The sequence below is a fragment of the Wyeomyia smithii genome, chromosome 3 (genome assembly GCF_029784165.1).
Source record: "Wyeomyia smithii strain HCP4-BCI-WySm-NY-G18 chromosome 3, ASM2978416v1, whole genome shotgun sequence".
NCBI classification, from domain to species: domain Eukaryota; kingdom Metazoa; phylum Arthropoda; class Insecta; order Diptera; family Culicidae; genus Wyeomyia; species Wyeomyia smithii.
In genome coordinates, this window is record NC_073696.1 from 193,050,626 (window position 1) to 193,077,713 (window position 27,088).

Here is a 27,088-nt window from a genome sequence, read left to right on the forward strand (position 1 = left end):
TTTCATATTCATTCCACAACGATTTCATTCTCTAACGCAGGTATGTCGGTTGCTGTTGTCACCAAGGAAAGGCAATGATTTCGTTCCTAAAATCTTCAGGTTTAAACAACTCTCGTCGTGCAAATAAAAAAATGTTGTTGAACCTGACTTAAAAGGTACGTGTGTCTGTATATATTAGTGATTTGATTTTTTGCATTTGCATTTGAATGAATTTTCGTAGAATATAAAATCACTGTTAGGTGAGATGAAATTGGTTTTAATTGCAGCACATCGTTGTGCTAGTGTCTCACAGCTTTCCTTGACTAGCAAACTAACGAATGTTTAACGGCAACTAGCACAACACTATTAGATATAAGTACATATGACTTGATCGATAGCCGTTGATGTGGTAGACTAATAGTTAACCCGATGACAAGTTGAGAGCGATAACAACTTTGACAGAAACCGGTGCCAAGCTTCCTTACTTACAGCCCCGGTTGACAATTACAACGCTATCGTGTTGACGCTAGTTGTCTAGAATTGTCAGCTCGATGAGGTGGTTTACAGTGATAGATTGTGGCGGTTACTGCAGTGATAACAAGACCTCATCTCCCCGATAACTTCATCAATCGAAAAGTGTTGCAGCAGTTAGTATCGAATATTGTCGTTTAATAGTAGGTGGTAGTTTACCAGTGGTATATTACGGGTCGGAGCAAAATCGATTCAATTCAGTCCAGTGCCGATACTTCCTTTAACATGGATTTACGGTAGCTTAGAGTATTCTTTTGTAAGTTGAGTACGTCCGAATCGTAGAGAAGAAAATTGCCAATAAACTCAATGTATATGTAATTCATCAAAATATATTAACGAAAATCAAATTATTGGTAATCATTTCGGCAATAAAGAATAAAACAGTAGTAGTGGAATTGAATATCTGTTTCGTACTAACGTGATGAAAATGGGATTGGTCTCCATCAACGACAGTTGGCAATAAGCAACAAATTTCAGTCGGCAAATTGAAAAAGCATGATTAGCATATAGATTTCAATGCAACATAGGATGTGTGAATTAACGCCAGGTGCAAATCACTAAGATTTTGTCCCCCGGAATGGGCATCTCTCAGCGCTTAGAGCCCGAAGAGGTTTTCAAAATAGGTTGTATGATTAGCAAAGATAGATCAAAGGGAATAGCAAATGCTGCATTCGATGGTAGTGCTGAGGTTGGCGACGTCAAATACCCATCTCTGGATTATAAGATAGTTAATGATTATCGGAGAACAGACGATTCTACCATTGTTGCAGACTCTGAGGATGACAGTGATATTATTTCCGAATACATTGGACACTACGGACGATGGCAATTTCTGTGGACTTTTTTGCTGTGTTTGTTCCAGATTCCGACCACATTTCACTTTTTCTGCTTGGTGTTTCAGGTAAGAATTAAATACTACGCTAATTGAGATTAATTGTCTTCAATGCTCGATTAAGATTATTTGTCTTCAATGTAACCATGCACGTAAGGGTTACGCCCGTACAACAGCATCAATCTTCCATCAGCACAGCTGAACAAGAGACATCCTAGAAAATGATCGTGGATCTCTCTGACTAACTAGTGAAAAAATTGGCATGATATTAATAAACATGTCTTTAATCCAGTTATACTAGGCGATTTCCTGGTGCCAATTTGAAACCGGCTGTCGCTTTGGAGATCGACACCTGTTTATTAATGTGATTAGTTAATTGCGCAAAAGTACCACTTTAATGAACGGCAAAACAATCTAATATGGAGGTGGAATAATCTATAATCTTCAAGCTTGATATTAGGGTGTCTTTTTTATTTATTTATATGAAAAAAATGCTATTTGAACACATTTCTTCAAACTTAATCGATGAAAAATCAACGCAGGATTTTATTTTTACCTTACTTACTTTGGGAGGTGAAAGACCTGATTGTTCGTTGAATTAGTATTAAATCATATTAAGGGAATAAAAACTACCAGAGATTCAAGAAACTTTCCAACGCACTGCTGATGATATATATTTAAGCTGTGTTTGTGCGATTATTGTTAAATAATATGGAAAAAAGATTCATCCAACACTTATGCGTTTTGTAAACGAATGCTTGATAATGGTATTAAAGTTACTTGAATTCCATTACTGTTCAACGTCAAATGCATCGCAATGCTCTTACGGTTTTTACCAGAGTATTGCTATTTATTAGAAGCGGGTACAATGTTTGCTAGGCAGCGATTACACAGTGCAACAATTTTTTTGCCTTGGCTCCTATGTATGATTTTTTGATGAAGTTTGATGCGAAAATAAATTTCCCGGAGTTTGAACATATTTCAACTTAAGGGGCAACAATGGCGCCATTTTGAATTTTTGAGAAACCGGTAATTTTTGTGGTTTTTTCGACGCCATTTTGTTTTGAGGCCAAATAAAGTGAGGCCAAATAAAAATTCTAAGAGTTTGTCCACATATTAGCATCCTTTTACCCATCTTTTGAAAAAAATTTGGCATAGTTTTAGTATATTTCACAAAGCAAAATAATATCGAATATTTCTGAGTATTAATGGTAATTCGCTAATATCTTAAAGTGGTAGTCAAATTATATCTTCTTTTGAGTAAAAAAGTCTCAGAAATCGAATGGTAGGTGTCTGATCAACGTAAAATGTCAGCAAAATGTCGATTTTGCCCCAATTCCCCAAAAATACTAAAATAGGTTTATCTGCTGACATTTTACGTAGATCAGACACCTACCATTCGATTTCTGCGACTTTTTACTCAATTTGTACGGACCGCCGATCAACCTCTTTCATTGCTCACGCTTCGTGACCATGAAGGGTCACCGGAGGAATCAGTGTTTTATAAGAGTGCTAGTTGTGTACAAGCTCGCAAGCTGCGGGCCTCAGCTGGTTAGGCAATGTGTAAAAGGCCCTGTTTGCGGCCACTATCCGCCTCTTTATCGACGGTCTGAAGACCTCTTCCACCGCTTTACGGTTAATACATGTCGATATCGTCCGCAAAACCTAGAGGCATGTGAGACTTCGTAAACGTGGCGTCATTTCTCTGCATGCTAGCCTTCTGTTACCCTGCTTTAAACCATCTAACGTCACGAAAGCGTCCAATATCTACCTGGATATCCTGACACTTGATGTGGATTTTTTAAGGATGGCACGTTTCAGTCTCATAAGTTTTTTTGAGAAATCATGCTCAAACATGATCCGCCATAACTTATTTCAACTAACTAAATCTTACGTTACCCTGAAATCTATGAACGTATGAAGAATATGCAAACTGAACTCTCGCAATTTATTGTGGGTTTGTTGCAAGATGAATACTTGGTTTGTAGTGGAGAGTCCCCCTCGAAAACCACCTTGAAATTTGAAACAGGATGCGGAAGAGAATTGTGTACACGGTAATGAGAAAAGTTATGCCTCGATAATATATTGTACATCAGGGTTATGAGCACTCTTAACCAGTCCGAGGGCAATTCTTCGTCAGACGACACTCTCACGATACAGCTGTTCCCTTCCGATTTTGTAAAGTTTGGCGGAAATGCCGTCCTTTCCAGCCACTTCGCAGTTTTTCAGCTCTTTCTTCAAATTGTCCAAGGAAGATGGATCTATAGCTTCTCCATAATTCATGATATTTATCCTGCTCCTTCTTTGCCATTCTACTGCCGCTCCACATCAAACTAAAGTGTTGTTTCTAACGCCTGGCCACCTCTGATTTATGGATAATCATGTGTCCCTTTCTGTCGTTGGACCTGACGGGGGCTGACACGTTAAAGTTCCAAAAACCGTTAATCTTTTTGTAGAAGCTCCTCGCATTGTGCTTGAAGAAGAAACCCACCGCCTTCGCAAGTAGATGCTCCCAATGAAAGAGGCTCAAGCTGCTCGATATCTCCCTCCACGCTGCCGTGTTACATTCCCCAAGTAAAAATTTAAGTCGTATTGTATTTAAAAGACTGGTTTTCATGACCAATTTCGCAAAACTGCTGTTAAAACTAGAAATACTATCAGAACCTCCTGATAGCCGCTATAAGTTTGCTTTACAGCCAGGTGGCCCACCCTTGCCAAGCTTATTGAAGCAATTATAAGAATGGCAATAAAACTGCTTTAAAACCACATGGAAAGAGTACCGCATACTATAAGCAGCTGGCAATACCTCTTTAAGAGCGCAATAAGTTTGGTTGCATTATTGCGCTCTGCTATTTGCCACAATAAGTCCAATTCAACTTTTCATTGCTTGACAGCAACCGTAATAAGCTGATTTGTTGTGCCGTTCCTGCACACACACCAGAACATCACGCCACTTTTTTTAATAAGGAAATCTCTTGTCGCGGGAGAAATTTTTCACCTGTGTTGGTTATCATCGTGCAATCGATTTTATTTAATGGTGATATTGTAGAAAGATAAGGAATAAAGAGGGGTTTTTGGTAGGTTTTGTAGCTCTCAAGCATATGCGCATGAAATTTTTTCGTGCATTTTGAGAACATAGGCGCTTAAAATTTATGCGCCATCAAAATAGTACGGGCTTTCAAAAATGATTTCATTGTTAGCAAAAATGAATTGGATTGTTTCAGCTCAGTTTTTCAGAAAAAAAAAATCTAGCCGTGTTCTTTAATACAGAGATAGATAAAAATCAACTTTGAATGTTCAATTTTTTTGTTAGTCAGACGACGATTCGATTTTCGTTTCAAGATCATAAAAAGTTTCAAAAATATCAATATGGCGCACAGTGCAACGTTCCATAGATAAAAATCTTTCTTATTGAACCAATTCTATATGCTGGTATGTTTTAAACATGTTTGAGACATACTGTAATGTTATAATCAATCTCCCAAGTTCACTCAGACGATTATGGCACGCATATACAGCGAAGTGGTTTCAACTATTCAAGTGACACGTTATTTTTAAAAAATTTTCTTAGTTTTCAAATTAATTTTTTAAGATACTTTATATCTTTTCATGTTAAAATCAAAATGGCAACGGTAGAGGCATGTAACTACTGCATTACACATGTTACTATTGAGACATAACGTAGCGCATTTGGAAGTTAAAGGCTTCTTAATCATGTTTATTTATGCTTAGAGAAAAAAAAACTTTCGATTTAAATTCGATTGTCAAAAAAAGTACCCCAAAGTACCTCTCTGAATTTCACTTTTTCCTTTTATTTGGAATGTCCCTCGAACTTGCCATTGCTCAAGTTTGCTCTTTCAACCGAAATTCGCGTTTGCAAATGATACCTCTGGAACCAAGAGTGAGAAATTTGTCGTTATTATGTCCATTACTTTTATGTATAACACGTAATTTATGGGCAAAACACATAAAAGATTCCTGGATTAACAATGTCTAGATATTTTGCAACAGTAAGCCGTAAATAAACACAATTAATAGAGAATTAATTAGAAATAATCATAAAAACTGAATGTGATGGCGTTTAGGTAACTTTTTTATCGCCTAGAAATTATTTTAATATGCTTTTGGATAATATTTTTGAAAAATTATCATTCTATGCTTCTGTACAAAAAATTGGCGTTTGAGACATTTTTGCGATGACGAATTTGACATGCGTCAATTTTGCAAATAGTAGCTCTCATCGGTACTAAACATTTTTCGTGTCACACCAATTGAAAAATAAACTAGAATGGCTGTTTTGATTTTTGTCCCGCGTTCCCATACATTCAACGCACTGTGTGGCGCGGTTGGTAATTAGTTGGTATCAATCGTAGCCGCAATAAGCCTAGTTCAATGATATATAGGTTGTAAGGTGCGGCAAAGGTTGGATGCCTCTATTATCAGAGAAAAATATGGTAAATCCCTGGGGCCTAGACAACTTTATTTTTAAGAAAAATCTGACATCACACCGACGACAATGAGGAATCAACGAGCTTTGATATAAATAGAGAGCACGAAATATGCAACGATACACATATAGTTTAATTGAAAATTGAATATATTTCGGAATATACCAGTAGTGTCTTGCCCCTACCTTATTTTTAAGGACGCATAATTTAACGACATAAGAAATTATTTTCAACCGAAACAAGACAAAACTGGCGATAAAATTTAAAAAAAAAAACTACTGAACAGTACTAGGTACTAATACTAAGTTTGCCGTGTTACTTTATTAGATTTTTGGAGTTTTACGTCATCAAAGTTCACAAATGCGCTGCAAGATGCTCTAAAGCATTCTACATAGGGAACCTGTATATTAGAGAAATGACAAGACACGACAAGAAATGACAAGGCACTCACCGTTACGGCAACTGTCAACATCAAAACGGATAACGGCAATGCAAAATTATACAGCTCGCCCGTTTTGATGTTGACAGTTGCCTCAACGGTGAGTGCCTTGTCATTTCTCTAATATATAGGTTCACTAATTTTACACACATCTTACGGAGACTGCGACAGAATTCTGCATCACACTAAACCAACTAAGCCGCTTTTGTCTCACCTGTAAGTATATCATTGCCTGCATATATTTGTTTACAAGTTAGTCAGGTTGAAAGTGGGCACTTATTACAATTTTATGAGATAATTTTCATAGTCAACTAGTAGTTTTTTAGATTTTAAATGACCGCAATAAAACTGATTTCTATGTTATATGACAGCAAGCTGGAGTGGTTTTGTGGGGCAATAGATAGTAATAATAAAACCAATAATAAAGCAAAATCGCATTGACTATTGCCGGTTTTATTGTAAGTTTTATTAGAGTTTTATTGACAGCTATCAGTGTTCATTACGACTTGCTATTTTTGGCAACGGGTTTAACCGCCATAAAACCGATGGTAATATTCAATGCTGTGATAAAACCGTTAGAAAACCAAGTAGCTATAGAATTGTTACTTGGGTCGTAACCAACATATGACCTCTGGCGCGGTTCTTCTCATCCGTCGCTCGCTGTCACTGAGTGTCAAACTAATCGTTGGACGTGGCAGTCGCAGTAGGGTCCAAAATTTCTCGCGCTGTGGTGATTATCGTACTGTGGATATAGCTCCAGTAGGCGTTTGGGACCCTTCCAACTTGCTCATCAACTTTCTGCGAGTACTTTGCAACCACTCCTCCAGTTGATAACCATTGGATGTTAAACCGAATCTCCCTCGTTGTCCTCGCACACCAGCAGATTGTACATCTTCTTCCATCGCGTACATTCACCGAGTGCGAGGCCGTTTTCCTGGTTCTCCGCTGAAAAAAATATTGGCGGCTCTCTCGTCAAATTTTCTGGCTACGTGTCCAGACCACTGAAGGCTGTCACGCTTTATTTCCTTCACTACATCAGCGTGTTTGTATACCTGGTACTAGAGAGGGTCGGGTTTGATGTTTTTCAAACCCGTACCCGATCCGAACCCGAAACTAATTTTTTTGTTCAAACCCGAACCCGACCCGAACCCGAAAATTTTATTTCTTTGAAACCCGAACCCGACCCGAACCCAAAATTGTGAAACCCGAACCCGACCCGAACCCTAGATTTTATAGTCGGGTTTCGGGTTTTCATACTCAAACCCGACCTGAACCCGACATTTTCAAACCCGAACCCGACCCGAACCCGAAAATATTTTTTTCACAAAACCCGAACCCGACCCGTACCCGACACTTTCAAACATTTTCAAACCCGCACCCGACCCGAACCCGTCGGGTACGGTCGGGCTCGGGTTTCGGGTTTTCAAACTATCTCTACCTGGTACAACTCGTGACTCATTTGCCTGTGCCACACACCATTTTTAAATTTACCGCCACGTATCGTTAAAAAAGCACTAGTTTTGTGCGAGTTCACAAACTACGGGACCTTAGCTAGTTACGTAGTCCATAGAAGGCCCTGTTTGCAGCAGCAACTCGTCGTTTCACTTCACTGCTCATATCATTGTTACATGTTACAAACGTACCAATATAAACGAATCCATCATCCACTTCAAATCGTTCCCCATCAATCTCCACTTCACCACTAGCAACACCGCAACTTACATGCTCCCTGCCGGCTACTAGGGTTTGCAATATTCCCGGGAAACGGGAATAAAAAATCTCGTTTCCCGGGAATTCCCGGGAACCGGGAATGGAAAAAATTTCTTAGCAAAAATGAGATTTTAAAAGAAGTTTAATAATAAAAAGTATCTAAAAATCGTTTACAATTTCATTATCAATTTGCATCAAAAACGAATTACAAAACAAAACATATTCAAGTTTACATCAGAGCCTCTTCGCTAATTTTTATGAAATATATTTACTATGCCATTACACGATGCAAATTATTTTCAAAAAATAAATTGCATAAATCTAGTTTTCATTGGCATAACAAACCCTATTGGAATTGGTATCACAATTGATTAGAGAGAATGTAGGATTCCATGTAAGAATTTTGATAGTTCAACTAGGGTACGGAACATATTCTAAGCAGCTTTAGGAACCGCCTGTGTATTCAGACGAAATACTCGAAATGCGTTGGGTGAAACGCAAACAGTAGTATATCAATCTGTTCGCTATCGTTTTCTCTGTCAGAAATTGTTTTCAGATTGTAAAACTAAGTTAGCAAACTTTAATAATCATCAATCAAAGGTACCAATCGAGGGACACAGTTCCAATCACCCCGAACCTATTTTAAGCAGTTTCCATCTGTTTTGCAGGCGTTTTTTTGCAGCACCCAAAGTGGCTCCTGAATGGCTGCAATATAGGTCGATTTGATTCAATTGCAATTGTTCACAGATTTCTTTGTGATTAACGGTATTTCTTATATTCGTAAGACAGCTAGACAATCAAAGTTTTCGTTTCCATCATTGAAATTGTCGATATTGATCAAAATGCAGGAGTTTGAGGCCTGTTTTCTTCGACTGCTTAAAATAGGCGCTGCTGCTTAAGCCGTTCCCTACCCTAGATCGTTATTCAGTCTCTCGGTAGTATTCTTTGAAAGACAGAGAAAAACTGTAAGGAAATGATAGAATAATTAATAATCTTTAAATGTATTTAAATGTATAAGTAATTATTCTCAGAGATGATTTTTCGTGTGAAATTGCGGCCCCGACCCAAATTACGCTGACTGAGTTTTTAATAAATTATTTATTTCTGGTCGCATTGATTCACTGGTTTCAAAATTTGTGTTTTGATAGTATATTAAGTTTTATTGCAAAATTGTATGGGAAATTATATTTAATTTAGCGAAATTTTTTTGAAGAGCTCGGGAATCCTGGAATCCCGGGAATCAATATTTCTGTTCCCGGGAATTCCGGGAATTCCGGGAAAAGGTAATTCCCGGGAAATCGTTCCCGGGATGGCAAAGCCTAGCGGCTACCATTTCTTTTGACAGAGTTAATGAGAAGTCCCAATCTCGCCGTTTCCCTCTCAGTAAGTTGGAGAGCGCATCACCCTGCTTCAGTCCATTTAACGTCACGAACGCAACGCTATACGCACGCATGATTACGATCCCTCCAGCGTCATACGACTCAGCTTAATTTTCGCCGGGAAACCGTGTTTCAGCATAATCTGCCTCAGCTCGTTTCTTTTCACTAAGTAGTAAAAAGCAAAGCCTTGGTGCTACATTCCGATTCGAAATTTGACCTTCTCTTTTTTTATACACAGACTTCGCAGCTGACTGTTTAGTGTACAGGACAAATTGCGGGGCTAGCGCTACGATTCTACTGACACTAACAGTCTTTCCCAGACCGAGACTCGAACCTACGACTACTGGCTTATTAGGCCAGCATTGTGCCTTGAGAGCATCTGGAAGATATCACTGAGTAGTATGCCGCCTAAAAATCTTCAAACAGATGGTGAGTCTGCAAGCTATACTCCCGCAACTTTTTGAGCGTTCCCAGCGGCCTTACCGTTTTTCAGCTCACTAATCACTTTTTAATCTCGTCCTGTTTTGGTGGCTCCACGGCTTGTTCGTCGCTCATAATCTACATCCTGTTTTTGTTTGGCTCATCTTGCTCCTTACCGTTCAAAAGCGCCTGAAAGTATAAGCAGGTTGCTATCCTTGTTATTACGCATCACCGGCACAGGAAATCACAGGAGATCAGACGTTTCAAGTACCCAATTACCAATCGTTTACCGTTTGCCGTTTCCGTGTTCGTTGCCTAGGTCTTTGCCGATTGATCTTTTCCGTATTTCTAATTGCTCTAATTGTTCGTGGTTAACGGATGTTTCGGTATGCTACTTGACCAGGGTCGTGATACCTACAGTCATGGAGAAAATAATAAATACACTTGCAGTGTGGATAATTTTTCGTATTTGCGCACTGATTTTAAAAGAGGCACGGAGAAATGATTGGAGAAATTTCTTTGTCGGTGATTCCGAAAATTTTTTGCGTGAGTTAGTGTTTGTTTACCACCAGGTTTTCACGAGTAGAAGCTGAACTAGCATTTCACGCTGCCTGTCCGACGTTCCAGAAGTCATCTTCGTGTTTTCAATGCTGTATGTTCAGGATCGTTACACTCCAACGAAGATGCATGTTTTCTTTGGCATACGGAAGCATTGCGCCACGTAAAATATCTACACAGTCGTTAGTATTCATAGTCTATGTTATAAAATCAATGGGTTCCATACCAGCATCAGAAAACAGTATTACACCGTTTTGTGGTCACTTCCAAATTTTACTACTTTCGTGGTTAATTGTGCGTTGAAGGCAGTATTCACCGGGCTTCTCACCAGCTGCTGACCGTTTGAAACAAAAAGTTTAAATTTCGACTCATCCGACCAAAACACGATGTGCCATTTAGTTGCACCCTAGTTCAAAAACTTTTTAGAAAATTCAGTTCTTGCCAAAATGTGTCGCTTTCGAAGTAGCATAAAATTTCCTGTGTACCTAGGTGGTCAGTTTTGCTTCCATATGCCGAAGAAAACATGCCACTTTGCTGGATCTCTATGCAGTATAACGATCCTAAACATACAGTATTGAAAACACGAAGATGATTTTCGAACGAAAATATAAAATTATTAGTTTGACCAGCGCAGACTCCTAATTTAATTTAAATCTATGGAAGATTGGGAAAGTCTAGGCTGCGAAGCATCATCCAAGAATAATAACAGACTTATGGAACGTCGGACAGGCAGCGTGAAATGCTAGTTCAGCTTCTACTCGTGAAAACCTGGTGGTAAACATTCCACGAAGATTTAATATGGCTTTTTAAAACAAAAAACAGGCCACAAAATTTTGAAAGTGAGTTTTGTACCGTAAAAAATTACTTTGCTAACAATATGTAGAGAAATAAAGCTAAATTGGATTGTTTTGTATATATATATATTTTAATAGTGTATTTATTTTTGTCGCCACTTTAAAAACACTAACTCACGCAAAAAATTTTCGGAATCACCGACAAAGAAATTTCTCCAGTCATTTCTCCGTTCTTCTTTCGAAAGAGTGTCTGCAGATCTTAATGACGTAACATAACATCATACAACAATTAAATCACTGCGCAAATACGAAAAATCATCCAACACTGCAAGTGTATTTATTTTTTTCTCCATGACTGTATATCTTGCTGATGGGGCTGGAATACAGTACTTATATTCAGCCGCCTGCTCTGGGTCAGACACTGTTTGACGCCCCCCTAACTTTGGGACACAACCGCGTACGACCCTCTCTTCCCAGTGAGCATACGACCAAAGTTTCCGCCGCGGGTTGGTTACTCGAACCCCGCTAAGGTTACTCGTATTCAGTAGCACCTCGTTTCGCTGGATACCATTGCACCATTTTTGTACACCATTGCTGGACAGAGGTGAATGACTACAGCGTCTCAAGTTACAAGTGTTCAGCCATTTACCACAATGACAATAGGTGTTGTGGAAAAAGAGGCACTCCTAATCTTAATGTAGCGCCAAGGCTATGCTCCGTTTTTTTCAACCGTTATGTGCTCGACAGAAAAAAACACCCTCACATGCCCGACAGGGTACCCTGCCCTGGTACCCACAGATTGAAATTTTTGTAACTTTGGCAATTTTAATTCGATTTTAATAGTTTTAGCACAAAAAAATTCAGCAACTTATCTACTTTGAAATTAATGTCAACGATGCCCGGCAATCCAGTTTTTCGGGAATATGATCTGAAACTGAGGATTTTTATGAATATTTGACATGACAATACTATTGGTAATAATTACAATGTATACCTCATCTGAGTATCTTCGGAATTAGGCTGATGTCCAAAGAGCTGGAAACGACCTCAGTGGCCATTTTAAACATCAAAATAGATACTTTCGGTTTCTGGAAAAAAACCAAAACAGGCCGAATATCATCGAATCGGAATGATGCCGACCGCTGACATTAATTTTAAAATAGAAAAGTTTTAAAAGAAAAGAATCTTTTGGTGCTAAATCTATTGAAGTCGGATGAAAATTGTCGAAGTTAAAAGAATTTGAATTTGTGGGTACCCGGGTACCCTGTCGGGCATGTAAAGGGTAAAGAAATTCAACAAATCCTCGTTCCCTTGTTACTATATAAAAACTAATGTTATCAAAAGTTGCCTTTTAATGAGCTTTGAGATGTCACAGAGTTTTATCACTTTTGATTACAGCTAACTATGTCATTTCGTCTTATGAAATCTGAAAAGGTACACGGGTACCCCGTCGAGCACATAACGGTTGAAAATGAGTTCACAATAACTTCATGAACTATTTACATTTTTTGTCCTATGACTTACATTTTAAGTTATAAAGTAGGCAATGTATGTGATTTTTTAAAGGATGCTAATAATGAACGCCCTCCCAGCTGGTCTAGAGGTACAATGCTGGCCTAACAAGCCAGTTGTCGTAGGTTCGAGTCTCGGCTCGGGAGAGATTGTTAGTGTTAGTAGGATCGTAGCGCTGGCCCCGCAATTGTCCTGTACACTTAACAGTTGGCTGCGAAGTCTGTGTTTAATAAACAGAAGGTCGAGTTCCGAATCGGAATGTAGCACCAAGGCTTTGCTTTTTTTGCTTTGCTAATAATGAACACGGGCTGCGGATGCTCTTGCAAAAAATCTTGCATGTGGTTGAAACGACCATTATTAGATAGTCGTACTCCCGTAACACATGCTAAATATATGGCAGTATGTGTTGTTACTTGACTGGGGAAGAATTTTATTGCCTTTTAAGTAATAGGTTTGTTACCCAAAAGGCAATTTTGCGCTATTGCTTCTAAAGTAATAAGGAAAAGTTTTGCGTGTGTATTTTTTCTAGTAGGAAAAAACGTGCTAATTAACTGACTGTATTTATTTTCTCTCTCTACAACCGGCATCAAAACTACCCCTCAACAGGCCGTGGATCGCGAACATTGGTGTGCCCGACCCGCTCATCTGCGCGCAGTACCGTTGCAGTTGTGGCGCAACCTAACGCAGCCGGAAGGGGGTCGATGTTCACTTGTCAACGCACCCTATCATCAGCTGAGCGTGTTGAACTTCACCGATTACTTCCTCACGGTAAATGCGTCCTCGTTAGAGCAAATCAGTTGCAGTGGTTATGAGTTTGACGCGAGCGTTTTTGGCTCTACCATTATCAGCGAATTTGGTTTGGTTTGCGACAAGAATCATCTGAACAGCATCGTAGAGATGTGTTACCTGGTTGGGGCTGCTTTGGGCAGTGTGACAAGTGGATGGATATCGGATCAATTTGGTCGACGGCATACGTTCATGGGATTCGCAATTGTACAAGCCAGCGCTGGTGAGTTTATCTTTCTAACTGTGGGAACATAGTAGTGTAAGATTTTGTAGTAACTCAGTATAATCGGAGAGCATGCATATGTTATATCTGTTTGTTACTGCATGCCACGTGATAGAGATGAGTGAATAGTTAAATATCACGTTCCAAGGGTTGCAATTTTCTCCAACATCACTAGCACGGTACATTATTGTGATTTCAGCGATTTGCCTAACAATTTTGCTGCGGCGATAAACGAAGTTCCAAGAGTAGCAAGGCGAAGCGGTTGGTAGCAATTCAACTAGATTGATAACTGATTTTTCTTAAATTGTTTGTTTGTAACCATAAATTAGAAATTTGTATAACAAATTTAATACCCTTTTTTATTTCTTATTGAAGTAAGCGACAGTTGCTTCTGTCATTAGGTATAGTAACATAATAATGATGTTTTATTTCCTTTTGCAGGCTATTTTATTGGTTTAGTCAGATCCTTGGAAATGTTTATGGTAGCACGTATGATAATCGGTATCACCTCAATGTCCGTTACCGTGGTGGGTTTTGTGCTGGTCGTAGAACTCGTTAGTGGCAAACCTCGTACAGTAATTGGCATCCTGAATATCCTACCTGTCGCAATTTCCTACACATTTACCGCGGGGATTGCATTCTATACACGTGAATGGAGACTTATGCAGTTTATTATTACTACTCCCGGAGCTGTGCTGCTTCTGATGTGGTACTGGTTACCAGAATCACCCCGGTGGCTGCTGGCGAAGGGACGGACTGAGGAGTTGAAACGACTAATCGATACTGCAGCCAGAATGAATGGTCGGTTACTTCCACTGAACTACGAGAAGACATTAATAGCTCCTAGCTCTGAACCTAGTAAAGAAATAGTGTCCATTCTGGATCTATTCCGGAAGAAATACTTCTATACAACGTTAACAATGCTGGTCATATGGTTTGCAATCATAGTGCTGTACTGTGGAATAACACTTCATCTAGGCCATCTCGGGGGAGACATTTATTTGAATACGGTATGTTTTGTTCATTAAATTAATTATCTTATTACTGTCGATTGCATAACAAACACATTTGATGGCTAAAATAGCAATACTTCTTTTCTTTTTTATCCATACGTAATAAGCCATATAATTTTTATTTTTGTTCAATCGGCGGTGTCAAACAGGTCCTGGCAGGTGCCGTTGAAGCGGCTACAATATGCCTGAGCATTATCGCCGTGCTAAAGCTCGGATTATGGATTAATTTATTCCTTTACATGACCGTTGCCGGCATCGCATGCATTGTGATGAATTTCGTTCCGGATGGCAATCTTTGGATTATTATAATGTTGGCTCTGATAGGTGAGTTGTTTTTTCGTCTTCAAAGCAGGCTTGTGCTACTAGTAGAAACGATTATGCATGTAGCTATTTAGGCTCACATAACCTTAGCTAATCTTCTGTTCATAGTATAGCCACTGAGAGCTGTTTAGGTTTGTGAAGCTTTGCGGATGCATAGATCCACGTCGGATCTAATGAAAAAAGTGTAACCAGATCGTTCACCCTCCGCGTGCTAACGTGCCAAAAAATGTGACAGCGCATTTTTCTTAAATTAATTAGTTCATCAACTTCTGTGAAATACTCGAGCATTTATCCGTGTTTTTACAAGAGCGGATAACGCAACCTCAGTATATCTCATCTAATGGATATATCATGTCATGTGTAATGACAGAAAAGACGACTTTGCAGTACGCAAAAATATTGCAGAGTCCGCTCATTTTATTTAAAAATTAAAATTCGAAGATCAATAATAATTATACCTTCAAACTATTCGTAGGTAATCTCTTTTCTCTCTGCAACAATCGATTGTGTGCAAGCGATTGAAAATAAATTATAAATATTTAGCAATCTCACAGAAGTGTACCGACCAGAATTGTTTATCGAACATGTTGATATGATGAAATCAATTCACCAAAGTTGAAGTTAAACTTTACAAAAAAGTTACTTGAATAAAAAAAAAGCGCAATTTGAATTGATCAATATTCCTTTGAAGATAATGTTTCAGTGCAGTGTTTGAAATATGAACACTGCAGAATTTGGTCAAGTAGTAAAGGATGACAAATCTACGCTTCCAGTGATTTGAAACTATTCACGTGAAGCAATATTGCGATTGGAAATTGTCAGATAGCAGTTTAACATGAGCAATCAATAGTTTAATTTAATTGTGGAACTAGTACTTGTTTTGCGACCATGCTGAACGTAGTCATCCGGATCGTTTCCGTTTTTCCATGTTTGGCAAAGAGGACGTTTGAATATTGCACCATGCGTTTGCCATTGAAAATCGTTTTATTACAACCGTCCGGAATTGGTTCATTGCGCGTTACAAAAAAAAAATAACAACGGTACATTCATTAGTGTATCAACACATAGTCGATGCTAACTTATGTATGAACGGTGTAGACTCTCTAACCAGAGAACTGAGTTCGCAACTGTCTGCAGTTACTCATAATTGACGCTATCTCATTTTAAATTTACTATTGAAGGTAAACATTATATGCTAAAATAGTTTATGCGTGAGCATAAAAATTAATCTCTCAAAAATTGTCTTGTGTCGCTTTTCAACAGCTAAATGTGCTACAGGTGCCTGCAATGCAATCATCTCCACTTTCACGGCAGGCTACTATCCAACTACTATGCGAAACCTTGGCGTTGGAGCAGGAAACTTTGCCGCCGGAATAGCGCTAATTATTGTGCCTTATATGTGGTTACTTGTAAGTAAAGCAATAAAATGCAAAATTACAAGGGTCAAATTGAAATCGAATAACTGTTGTTGTGTAAGATGTATCTCAAATTTATATGATTCAACGTCGGTTTTGTTATTCTTAGATTTCGAACTAATTAAAAGATACAACTGCACTTTTAATTACCACGTTAAAGGAAATCCTAGTACATGTACTGTTTATCACTTTTTTCCAGGAAAGCACGGGCCAATATTTGCCACTGACGGTGATGGGGATGTGTAGTTTAGCAGGAGCTGTGTCACTTCTTGCACTCAACGATAAGCAATCTCACGGTCAGCGAAGCGGAAATGAAAACACGTCTAGCATCATCAAAACATCTGCTAATGATCAAATCGACTAGTTGTTCCGTTCTATGATTACTGGGAAATAAAGAGAAACTAGCAGATACCATGGAACGGGGTGAAATTGATCAATTTTTATAACAATTAATCAATTTTTATAATCCAATTAACTAGCTTCATGTACATTTTTCCCGAAATAGCATAATTTTAAAACAAGTACTGGTATGTGCTCCAGTAAGCCTCTATGGCTATTGGTGAAATTTCTACCGTCTACTTCATGAAATAAATTCGATTATTCTATAAGGTACTATGAGGTAAATTAGGGTGAAATTGATCACCATTGAAATCCATACAATCTTTTGGCAATGTGTTTTTTGAAAAATTGCACCGGACATGCAAGAGTTAACTTTGACAGGTATGTGAATCATGCAAAAGTTGATTAGTATTTTTTATCACGAATTTTCAGGTGATCAATTTCACCCCACTGATCAATTTCACCACATTCCACGGTACCTTTTTATAGTGTGATTTAGTGTTGGAAAGCAAGAAAGCTACTCAAATGATTAGTCAGGTTACTAAAATAAGGATTTTTCTCTAAGAACTGCTTTTAATGTATAGTCAAACAACTAACATGACTCTTGTTATAGAATAGAATACTTTGATTGGTGCTAATACATTGACCAAGAATTGAGCGTAATTGTCTGCTAGCTATAAAATATACAGATATGATACTTAACAACAGTAGTTAGTTTGAATAAAGAATTTTAGTGATACTACAAGTTATTATTTCACTCATTTGGTTCCCCCTATAATGCTAGATTTCAATCTTCATTTGACGCAAGAATTTGGATTGTTCATTAGAGCAATGACCGTTGATAGATGTACGTTTTCGGTCACTAAAGCAGGTATTACACGAAGCAAATATTTGCTATTTTTGGTACGGATTTTATTGTGTGCAAATAAAAATCGTACCAAAAATTGCAAATATTCGCTTCGTCTAATACCTGCTTAAGAGATGGTAATTATACAGATAAGCGTAGAATAATTTGCTTATCGTTATACTTCAAGGATACTTAAAAAACATGGTTTATATCACTTCAATCGCTATAATATAAATGTGGTAATAAGTTATGACAGTTTTGCATCACATGTGCTGTAGAGATATGCTTGAAAATAAAAACATCGGAATTGGATAGTCTCAAATAACATGGCGGGTTGTTCAACTCAAGTTCGTGTAGAACATACTTTTCACAAATCTCGACTAGGTACTTTGTGATAATGTCGTATGTCTTAATGTAAACAAAACGAGTGAGAGTTAAATCGCTCGTATTTCACAAGCACAAATCATCTCTCACTCGTTTTATTTACGTTTAGACTTAAGACCTTATCACAAAGTGTTCCAGAAATTTTTTTTTTTACATCACGAAAAGCTAAGGCGACATCTATAAATAACGTAACGCTCATATAGGTGAGGGGGGCGTGGGCACCCTAGAGCGTTACGAATTGTTACACAATTTTACTCCAAAAATGAGCATTTTTATTAAGCATTTCTTTTACACAGAAACAAATAAACCCAAACGATCGAAAACTTGTTACTTGCAACATCCAAAACCAGTAAGAACTGAAAGTGGTTTCAGAGGCTCCGTGATCACATTGCAGAGAAAGCAAATCAAATTCAGTAGATTCTATAACACGACGCTTCTGTGAATCTAAGATAGTGGAAGTAATACAGCAAAGTTGTTTGAAACAGATGTCATTTTATGATATAAATTCGTGTGATCGTGATTCAATACAATGAACTAATATAACAAAATGATATCTTCTTCAAACTCAAAAAACTATAAAGTCTCATCAATCAGCGTGGAAATTTAGATGCAGGGTTTTTGAAACCAGGTATTGTTATTATGATAGTTTGGGATCTCATCTGAAAGGGAGGGCTCCCTTGTAAATAAAACACAAAATTTTGCAGATTTAATCAAGAAAATGTAACCAACTTCGGCATGGAGTAGTTTTTAGGAGCAATAAATATTTCTATGTTGATTTAACACTCTTACTACTCCCTCTGTAGATTTGTCATAAGTTTTTTGGCACGAGAAATGTTTGACATACCTCCTTCATCTGAAACGCAAGGCTTCCGTACAAATGAAACACAAATCTGAAAAAATATAGTTCTGGCTGTCTGTCTAATCCAAATATACTTGGAAATTACTGAACCAATTGGTGTGAAAATTTGTATTGCAGGTTCCTGTGGCAAGAGAAGAGAACTGATCAAGTAAATGGAACCAATTTTGGCTTTGAATCATTTTTATTTTGACCGTGAGAATTATTTTAACTAAATTTTTGGTCTCAACTGGCGTTTTAAAAGAAGTTTTTTGGGCAAAATTTAATTTTTTTTTGTTTAGAAAAAGGTTCACGCAAAAGTTCAAGTCATAATCAACCAGTGTGCCATGTCAAAATGCACAACAATCGCTCTGACTTTGCACAAAAAATGTGTTAAATGCATAACACAACCGCTGTACATTTAATACATTGACAGAGATTGAAATCAGAATATGTATCATACACACAAAAAATCTTGATGTTTTGGTAGACTTCGGTTTCGAGCAAACGGTCAGTTTTGGGGCGCTTGAAAACCGCTGGTTACTTTTGCGACCTGGTGCGTATCAGAGGCTCGTACATTTCTATTTTCCGCCAGCAACCGAATAGCATGGTGCTGGTGCCAATAGCATGGAACCGAAGCATATGAATAAAACCAGAGTCATCGTTGAACGCGAAATGTTCTGAACAAAATCAATGTCTTTTTAATTGTTATGGATTCGATTATGATTTTAAATGACTGGATTCCCAAAAAGTGAATCGGTCAGTTAATATTTGCATGAATCTAGTTAGTACCAAAATCATCAGTATTGATTACTAGTTGCTATGCTCTAACGATAGCAGCCTCCTGAGAAATATTACCAATACTAGTACAAATCTTCATGACGGTACTAGCACCGGTTAATACTTTATAAGTGTAATGATTTGAAGCCGTTCAATACATTGAGCAATTGATTCATTTTAGCTTTACAAATCCCCGGCGATGGATAAAACATTGCCAACTATGCTCCAAAAGAGCAAACCGCTAACTATTCCACTCATCACCGAGATTTGTTGCGCTAGTCTAACACTAAATTACATACCTACGAGCTGGAGGCAAACCAAAGTTATTTTTATTCCGAAGACTGGAAGACGCGATAAAACACTTCCATATTCTTGAAAATTATGGAAAAACTGATTGATTATCGAATAAAAACCGTTTACCTGACGGTTAATCCAACTTCAATTTACTTATCAAAACAACAAATCTACCATAGACGCGTTACATTTGCTGGTGAGCAAAATCGAGAAGACTATCGGAACAAAAGAAATTTCACTGGCTACATTTCTTCACTTCGAAGGAGCATTTGATAATGCCTCCCATCTCTCAATGCGAAAAGCTATGAGCAAGCACGGCATCGATGACATTTTAGTAAATTGCTATGCTTAAACATCGGAAAATCCTCGCCCACTTAGGGGGTGTATACCAGAAGAGAAAAACAACTAAAGGATGTCCGCAAGGGGGTATTCTCTCAGCTTTGCTTTGGTCATTAGTTGTTGACGACCTTTTAATAAACCTGGCCAGGGCCGGATTTAGACGGTGGGGGGCCCGGGGCAAATTTGTTTGTGAGGCCCTCTTTTCTTAAAACATTTAGAGGTAACGTTCTGGGAGGTGACGAGCAAAAAAAAAAAGGTCGGCCCAGGACTAGAGGGGCCTCTTGAATCAGGAGGCCCGGGGCATTTGCCCCCTTTGCCCTCCCTTAAATCCGGGCCTGAACCTGACTGAAAGGGGGTTTGAGGTGATCGGTTTTGCTGACGATATAGTAATTATTGTCAGAGGAAAATTCGATTGCGTTATATCCAACCGTATGCAATCGGCCATAAATTTCGCACTGAAATGGTGCATGACAGAGGGTTTATCTATAAATCCTTCGAGAAAAACTATTATTCCCTTCACACGAAAGAGGAAATACACAATAAAGAAATTACGGCTAGATGGCACTGATCTGAACACATCCACTGAAACTAAGTTTTTAGGAATATGGCTTCATCATAAATTAAACTGGAACACACACATTGAAAATGCAATCAAGAAGGCGACTAGCGCTCTGTGGGTGTGTAGCATAACACGGTGCTCCCACAGACCGTTATTATAAAAAAAATGCACCAGAGAATCTGAGTACATCATTCGATTCGTTATTACGTCCAGAATCTCTGGTCAAAATTTCAAAATCATCGTACGGTACATTTTTGAATAATACCCTTTTGAAGGTCGTAAAGTACAAAAAAGTGATATTAAAACGACGAAATACTCAATGTAAAGCACGTTTTCAACCCCCATTTTATGAAACAACTTCCAAAATAGTTTCTACACATTCCAAGTATTATATTTCAAGACATTTACAATTGGTGGAAATATTTATTTGCAAATCCCACAGTGCACAGTGGTCTAAATTCGAAAAATCGTGATCGTTCTAGATTTTACTATGAAAAATCGATTTTATGTACCTAATGTCTTCAGCAAAATTGTTTCATGGAACAAGGCCTTACTTTTGGCGTTTTTGGTTTTTCGATCAATCCACCAGTTAGATAAAAAAAATACTTTTTCTAATTTTCAATATACCGGATTGCTTCCATCAGCAAAGTTGCGGAAAATTTTAAAAGAAAATTAATTGCTGAATACTGCGATGTCCTATCTGTACGATGAACACGACAAAATAGAGTTTTTTGTCAAACACCCCTCCTTAAAATCAGTTTTTTGTCTATAATTTCGTCTGTGATGGTCAAAACAATGCAAAATGTTCGAAGAATTTATGCATTCAACTAAGTTTTCCACAAGACTTTGTGAAATTTATTGTTTTGACAATCACAGAAAAAATTATAAAGAAAAAACTGATTTCAAGAAGGGGTGTTCCACAAAAAACTCTGTTTTGTCGTGTTCAACGTACAGATAGGACATCGCAGTAATCAGCAATTGTTTTTCTTTTAAAATTTTCCAGGACTTGACTGAAAGAAGCAATCTATATTGAAAATTAGAAAAAATATTTTTTTTATCTAACTGTTAGGTGGATTGATCGAAAAACCAAAAACGCCAAAAGTAAGGCCTTGTTCTATGAAACAATTTTGCTGAAGACATTGAGTACATAAGATCGATTTTTCATAGTCAAATCTAGAACGATCACGATTTTGCGAATTTAGACCACTGTGCACTGTGGGATTTGCAAATAAATATTTCCACCAATTGTAAATGTCTTGAAATATAATACTTGGAATGTGAAGAAACTACATTGGAAGTTGTTTCATAAAATTGTGGCTGAAAAACCTGCTTTACATTGAGTAATTCGTCGTTTTAATACACTTTTTTTTAACTTACGACATTCAAAAGGGTATTACTCAAAAATGTACCGTACGATGATTTTGAAATTTTGACCAGAGATTCTGGACGTCTTAACGAATCGAATGGTATACTCAGATTCTTTGGTGCATTTTTGCCTTTCTCCTAGAAAGGTATAGCAATCACTTGCAAAACCGAAAGTATAAAAGTGCTCCAAAGGGCCAAATGACATGTATCACTCGACTCATCTCGACGAGCTGAGCATTTTCTGTATGTGTGTGTGTGTGTGTATGTGCAGATTTTTATTCTCACTCACTTTTCTCAGAGATGGCTGGACCGATTTTCATGAAATTAATTGCAAATGAAAGGTCTTATTGCCCCATAAGACCCTATTGAATTTAATTGTAATCGGATGTTTAGTTTAGAAGTTATGTTTAAAAATGTGAAAATCATGAAACATCAATATCTCAGAAACTACACAACCGATTTCAACAAAATTGGTCTCGAAAGAACGGGCTACCTAGAAAACCCTTAAGTTTTGAATTTCATAAAGATTGAACTTGTGGTTCAAAAGTTATGAAAAGAAACGTGTTCTGAAGACTGTTTAATCTCACTCATGTTTCTCAGAGATGGCTGGACCGATTTTTGTTTAATCAGTGTCAAATGGAAGATCCAGTTGCCCCATAAGACCCTATTGATTTGATTTGCAATCGGACTATTACTTTGCCTGTTATGTTTAAAAATGTGAAATCCAGCTATGAAAAGGAACATATTCCGAAGACTACTTGGACTCACTCACTTTTCTCAGAGATGGCTGACCCGATTTCCACGAAATTAGTGTCAATTAATAAGTCTAGCTGCCTCATGACACCCTACAGAATTTTACTGTAATCGAACTGTAACTTCATTTGTAATGTGCCGACTTGTGAAAATCACGAAACTTCATTATCTCAGAAACTACACAACCGATTTGATTATTATTATCAGATGAGCGGGATAGTTAAGGGTTAACTGATGAATTATGATTGAACACGTGGTTTCAAAGTTTGGCTGCCGTACACGTTCCCATTTCATTTGATTATAATCGAGCTTAAGCAACCGTTATGTATTAAATTGTTAATAAAACAACGAAAGTCTATTATCTCAAAGATTACATGACTTATTTGAACATAACTAATGTCATACAAACGAGTCATCTCTCAAACTTACAAATAGCAAACTTCATAACAATTTGATATGTGGCTCAAAAGTTATGGAAAGAAAAAAAATTCAAAGGCTATTTAAAACTATACCTGCTTTGATTGATATATGTGGTCTCAACATAATTTAAATGTAGTTTTGTACTATTTGAACGTTCCAAATTCATTGATTCCTTGCGATGTGTTTAAAGTCTGCAAATGCACGACGAATCGGCCATAGGATATGATCAAAGTCAAAAGACAAATCGTTTGAAATGATTGGTTTTATCGAAATGACAAAATCTTCGATTTTTGGCTTTTGGCGCCCTAATTCTTTATGATTTCGGTCATTTTCAGCAAATTTTCTGGCATCAATCTGACACCGGAAATACTCATATTGGGAGGTATTTAGTTATTTTGATTGTTTTCCAGAAACTAACAGTGGTCGTCTTTAAATTCAAAATGGTGTCAAGGGTCAATGTTTGGTTTCTATGCATCATAACGATTACGGAAATATCCATGTTGAGTATTATTTGGTCATTTTCGACTGTTTCCTATAAGTTACCATTTAGCGATTCAAAATGGTGCCTGAGGTCAATTGTTAGCTCATTGCATCATTCTGGTTCCAGAGATACTCATATTGGATGGTATTTGGTTATTTTAGGCTGTTTTTCACAAACCGGAAGTCGCCATCTTGGATTTCAAAATGGTATTTAAAATAATTTCTGGCCTCTGAGCGTCATTCTGGTTTAAGAAACACCCATATTGGGTGTAATTCGATCATTTTCCACTGTTTCCCAGGAACCGGAAGTCGCCAACCTAGAATCCAAAATGGGGTCTGTGGTCGATTTCAGCTGCTGTGTATCATTATAGATTCGGAGATACTCATGTTAGACGGAAATCGGCCATCTTTGGCTGTTTTCCAGAAACCACAAGTTGCCATCCTACAATTCATAATGGTGTCTGAAGTCGATTTGTGGTTCCAGTGCATCATTACGATTCCGAAAAAACCCATAAAACCCATATTGGTTGGTATTTGGTCGTTTGCCGCTGTTTTTTCCGAAACCGGAAGTCGCCATCTCAGAATTCAAAATTGTATCTGTGGTCGAATTTAGCTCCTGTGTATCTTTCTCTATCCGGATATTATTATATTGGGTGGAAATAGTCCATTTTTGGCTATTTTCCAGAATCCGGAATTTGCCATCTTACAATTCCAAAATGTTGCCTGAGGTCGATTATGGAACATGTTTGTTACCACTAAAAACATTCACCTGCCAAATATGGTTCCATTTAGTTGATTAGTTCGCGAGATGTGCAGAAACATGTGCTTCCATAAGAGGGAGGGGCGTCGAACCATTATGGACATATTTATTACCCTTTAAAACATCCACATGCCAAATTCGGTTTCATTTGCTTGGTTTGTTCTTGAGTTGTGCAGAAATGTATGTTTCATTTGTATTGGACCCCTCCTTTTTAGAAGAGGGAGGGGTCTCAAACTATCATAGGAACCTTTATCGGGACCAAAACCCCTACATACAAATTTTCACGTCGATCGGTTCGGTAGTTTTCGAGCCTATATGGATCAAAAAGACAGACAGACCGGACTACATTTTTATATGTATAGATTACAACATCAATATTTTAGAACCTAAAGAGTGAATATACATTTATTGGATTGAAGCGTTCATGTAAATCTATTTTTACAAATAAAAGTTTGAATGAGCAGAGGCGTCTCGTCGACCTGTTCAACCTGTTCATAGGACAGGTAGACAATCTCAGAAAAAAGGGATTTTTTCATATTTGTAGAGTGGATGAAAAATCATCGAAGGTAGTTTATTTGTAATTTCAATGTTATCCCGAACATCCTTATTTTATTTTCTACGTAGTGGAAATTTATGCACCGTGAAGAATGTAACCTGATGGGCTACACTTCAGACTACGCCATACAACTCACACGCAACGCAACCCACACGCAATAATGACGACCGTTTGTTCAGACCTTTCACCTGAACTAACCGTCGTTCAACACTTCTCTGCACCTTCAAGTGCGGCAGGGTAGACGCAGTCATTTATGCTCACCACTACTAATGCGACGCCTCGCGTAAAAATGACATTTTTGGTTCAAACTTTCTGCTGAACAAAACCGATGTCAGCGAGAGAAAACATTTATTACACACCACCTCTCTTCAGTGTCTGGTAATCTGTTTCGTTATGCCTTTCCGTTTCTTCTCTCGACGTCATTGAAATTTGAGAGAGACCACGTGGCCGCGAGAGTTCGCAGATCCATCTTCAGAGCTTTCGTAGTGCAAATGAAAAACGAGCAAATTCATTCATTATTTCTGTCAATGTGGTGGAATTCTTCCGTTGATGTATAGTTTCATTCAAACCTCTACACCCATTTTGTTCATTCGAAAACTTGAACCTCGCATAGTATACGTTTGTCTTCTTACGCGCTGCTTTCTTTTTAGTTTAAAATTTTAAAATCGTCAAAGGAAACGCTTTAGCATTGAACTAAGATTTGATAAACAAAGATAGGTTTTTACTCATGCGAAAGTTTAGAGGCAAAAAGATCATAAACATAATTTTAATTATCGTTGGACAAAACCTGAATGATACTGACATTGCATATCACAACGCCATCCGTCGAGCGAACTTTTCTAGTTCTTCGACGGATCAAGAGTTATTTACGACTAAATCCGATCATTGAGAATCATGATGTGATAAATGTGGATAAAGATTTTTCTATGAAATGATGCAGATATCATTATTCTACGAGAAAATTATCGGAAAACTCGCGGTCATAATAGACCCTAGAATTTTTTTGCCATATATATATATAAATGTAGAGAGATAAAAGTTTTCGAAACTGTTATCACGATACTGTTGTTTCAGTGTTGCAAATGTTGATTGAACAGGTAGCCCACTTAGTCACGCGTCGCCTCTGTGAATGAGAAAGGCTGGGATGAAACGGCCGCTCAAACAAAGTTAGACAAACTACAAAGGTTAGCTGGCGTATCAATTTGTGGAGCTATGAGAAGTACTCCGACGAAATCTTTGGAAGCAATTATTCATTTCCTTCCACTTCATCAAACGGTGCAACTGGAGGCGGTAAAGAGTGCCCAAAAGCTGAACCGTCACAAAAACTTTCTAGACGAAAATCTAACAGGTCACATCAAAATACTGAAAGATTTTCATATAAATGAACTTATAGTGAGAAACGAAGACTGGCTGGAAAATAAGCCAAATTTCGACACTCCCTATAAAATCATTGAGACCGAACGGGAATCTTGGGAAACCGGAGGTCCAGCAGTTCGACAAGGCTCAATAATCTTCTTCATCGATGGTTCAAAAATGAATAAAGGCACCGGAGCTGGCATCACCGGGCCAGGAATAAATGAATATATCTCTATGGGAAACAGGCCAACAGTTTTTCAAGCTCAAATATACGCAATCATGGAATTTGCATACATCTGTCTAAAGAGAAATTACCGACACGCAAATATCTGTATCTTCTCCGACAGTCAGGTAGCACTCAAAGTGCTTAAAGCACCCATTTGCAAATCAAAACTAGTGTGGGAATGCATTCTTTCACTTCGGCAGCTAGCACAAAAAAAAACAGGTTTTACTATACTGGGTAACAGGACACTGCGGAATTGAAGGCAATGAAAAGCCGACTCACTGGCAAGACAAGGTTCTGCTGAAAACTCTATAGGGCCAGAACCCGTCTGTGGCGTCTCATCAAGAGCTTTAAAAATAGAACTAGATGAGTGGGAGAGGATGGTCATAACTAAAAATTGGAATACTGTATCTGGTTTACGGCAATCAAAAAAATTCA

At 37.8% G+C, this 27,088-nt stretch overlaps 1 protein-coding gene across 1 annotated transcript; it reads left to right on the plus strand.

The window, feature by feature from the left end:
- The first annotated feature begins 509 nt into the window (after positions 1–509).
- Positions 510–17,396, plus strand: LOC129728091 (organic cation transporter protein-like). The gene is made up of 6 exons (XM_055686476.1): positions 510–1,411; positions 13,209–13,611; positions 14,053–14,621; positions 14,774–14,948; positions 16,209–16,354; positions 16,560–17,396. Exons 1-6 carry the CDS (start codon positions 1,088–1,090, stop codon positions 16,722–16,724), a joined length of 1,782 nt encoding a protein of 593 aa, XP_055542451.1. The 5' UTR covers positions 510–1,087; the 3' UTR covers positions 16,725–17,396.
- Positions 17,397–27,088: the final 9,692 nt, after the last annotated feature.

Excerpts from the sequence above, each read along its gene's own strand:
- LOC129728091 (XM_055686476.1), top strand. The coding sequence starts at position 1,088 with ATGGGCATCTCTCAGCGCTTAGAGCCCGAAGAGGTTTTCAAAATAGGT. Across the intron at positions 13,612-14,052 it reads AATTGTACAAGCCAGCGCTG|GCTATTTTATTGGTTTAGTC; the intron begins GTGAGTTTATCT and ends TTCCTTTTGCAG. Across the intron at positions 14,622-14,773 it reads GAGACATTTATTTGAATACG|GTCCTGGCAGGTGCCGTTGA; the intron begins GTATGTTTTGTT and ends GGTGTCAAACAG.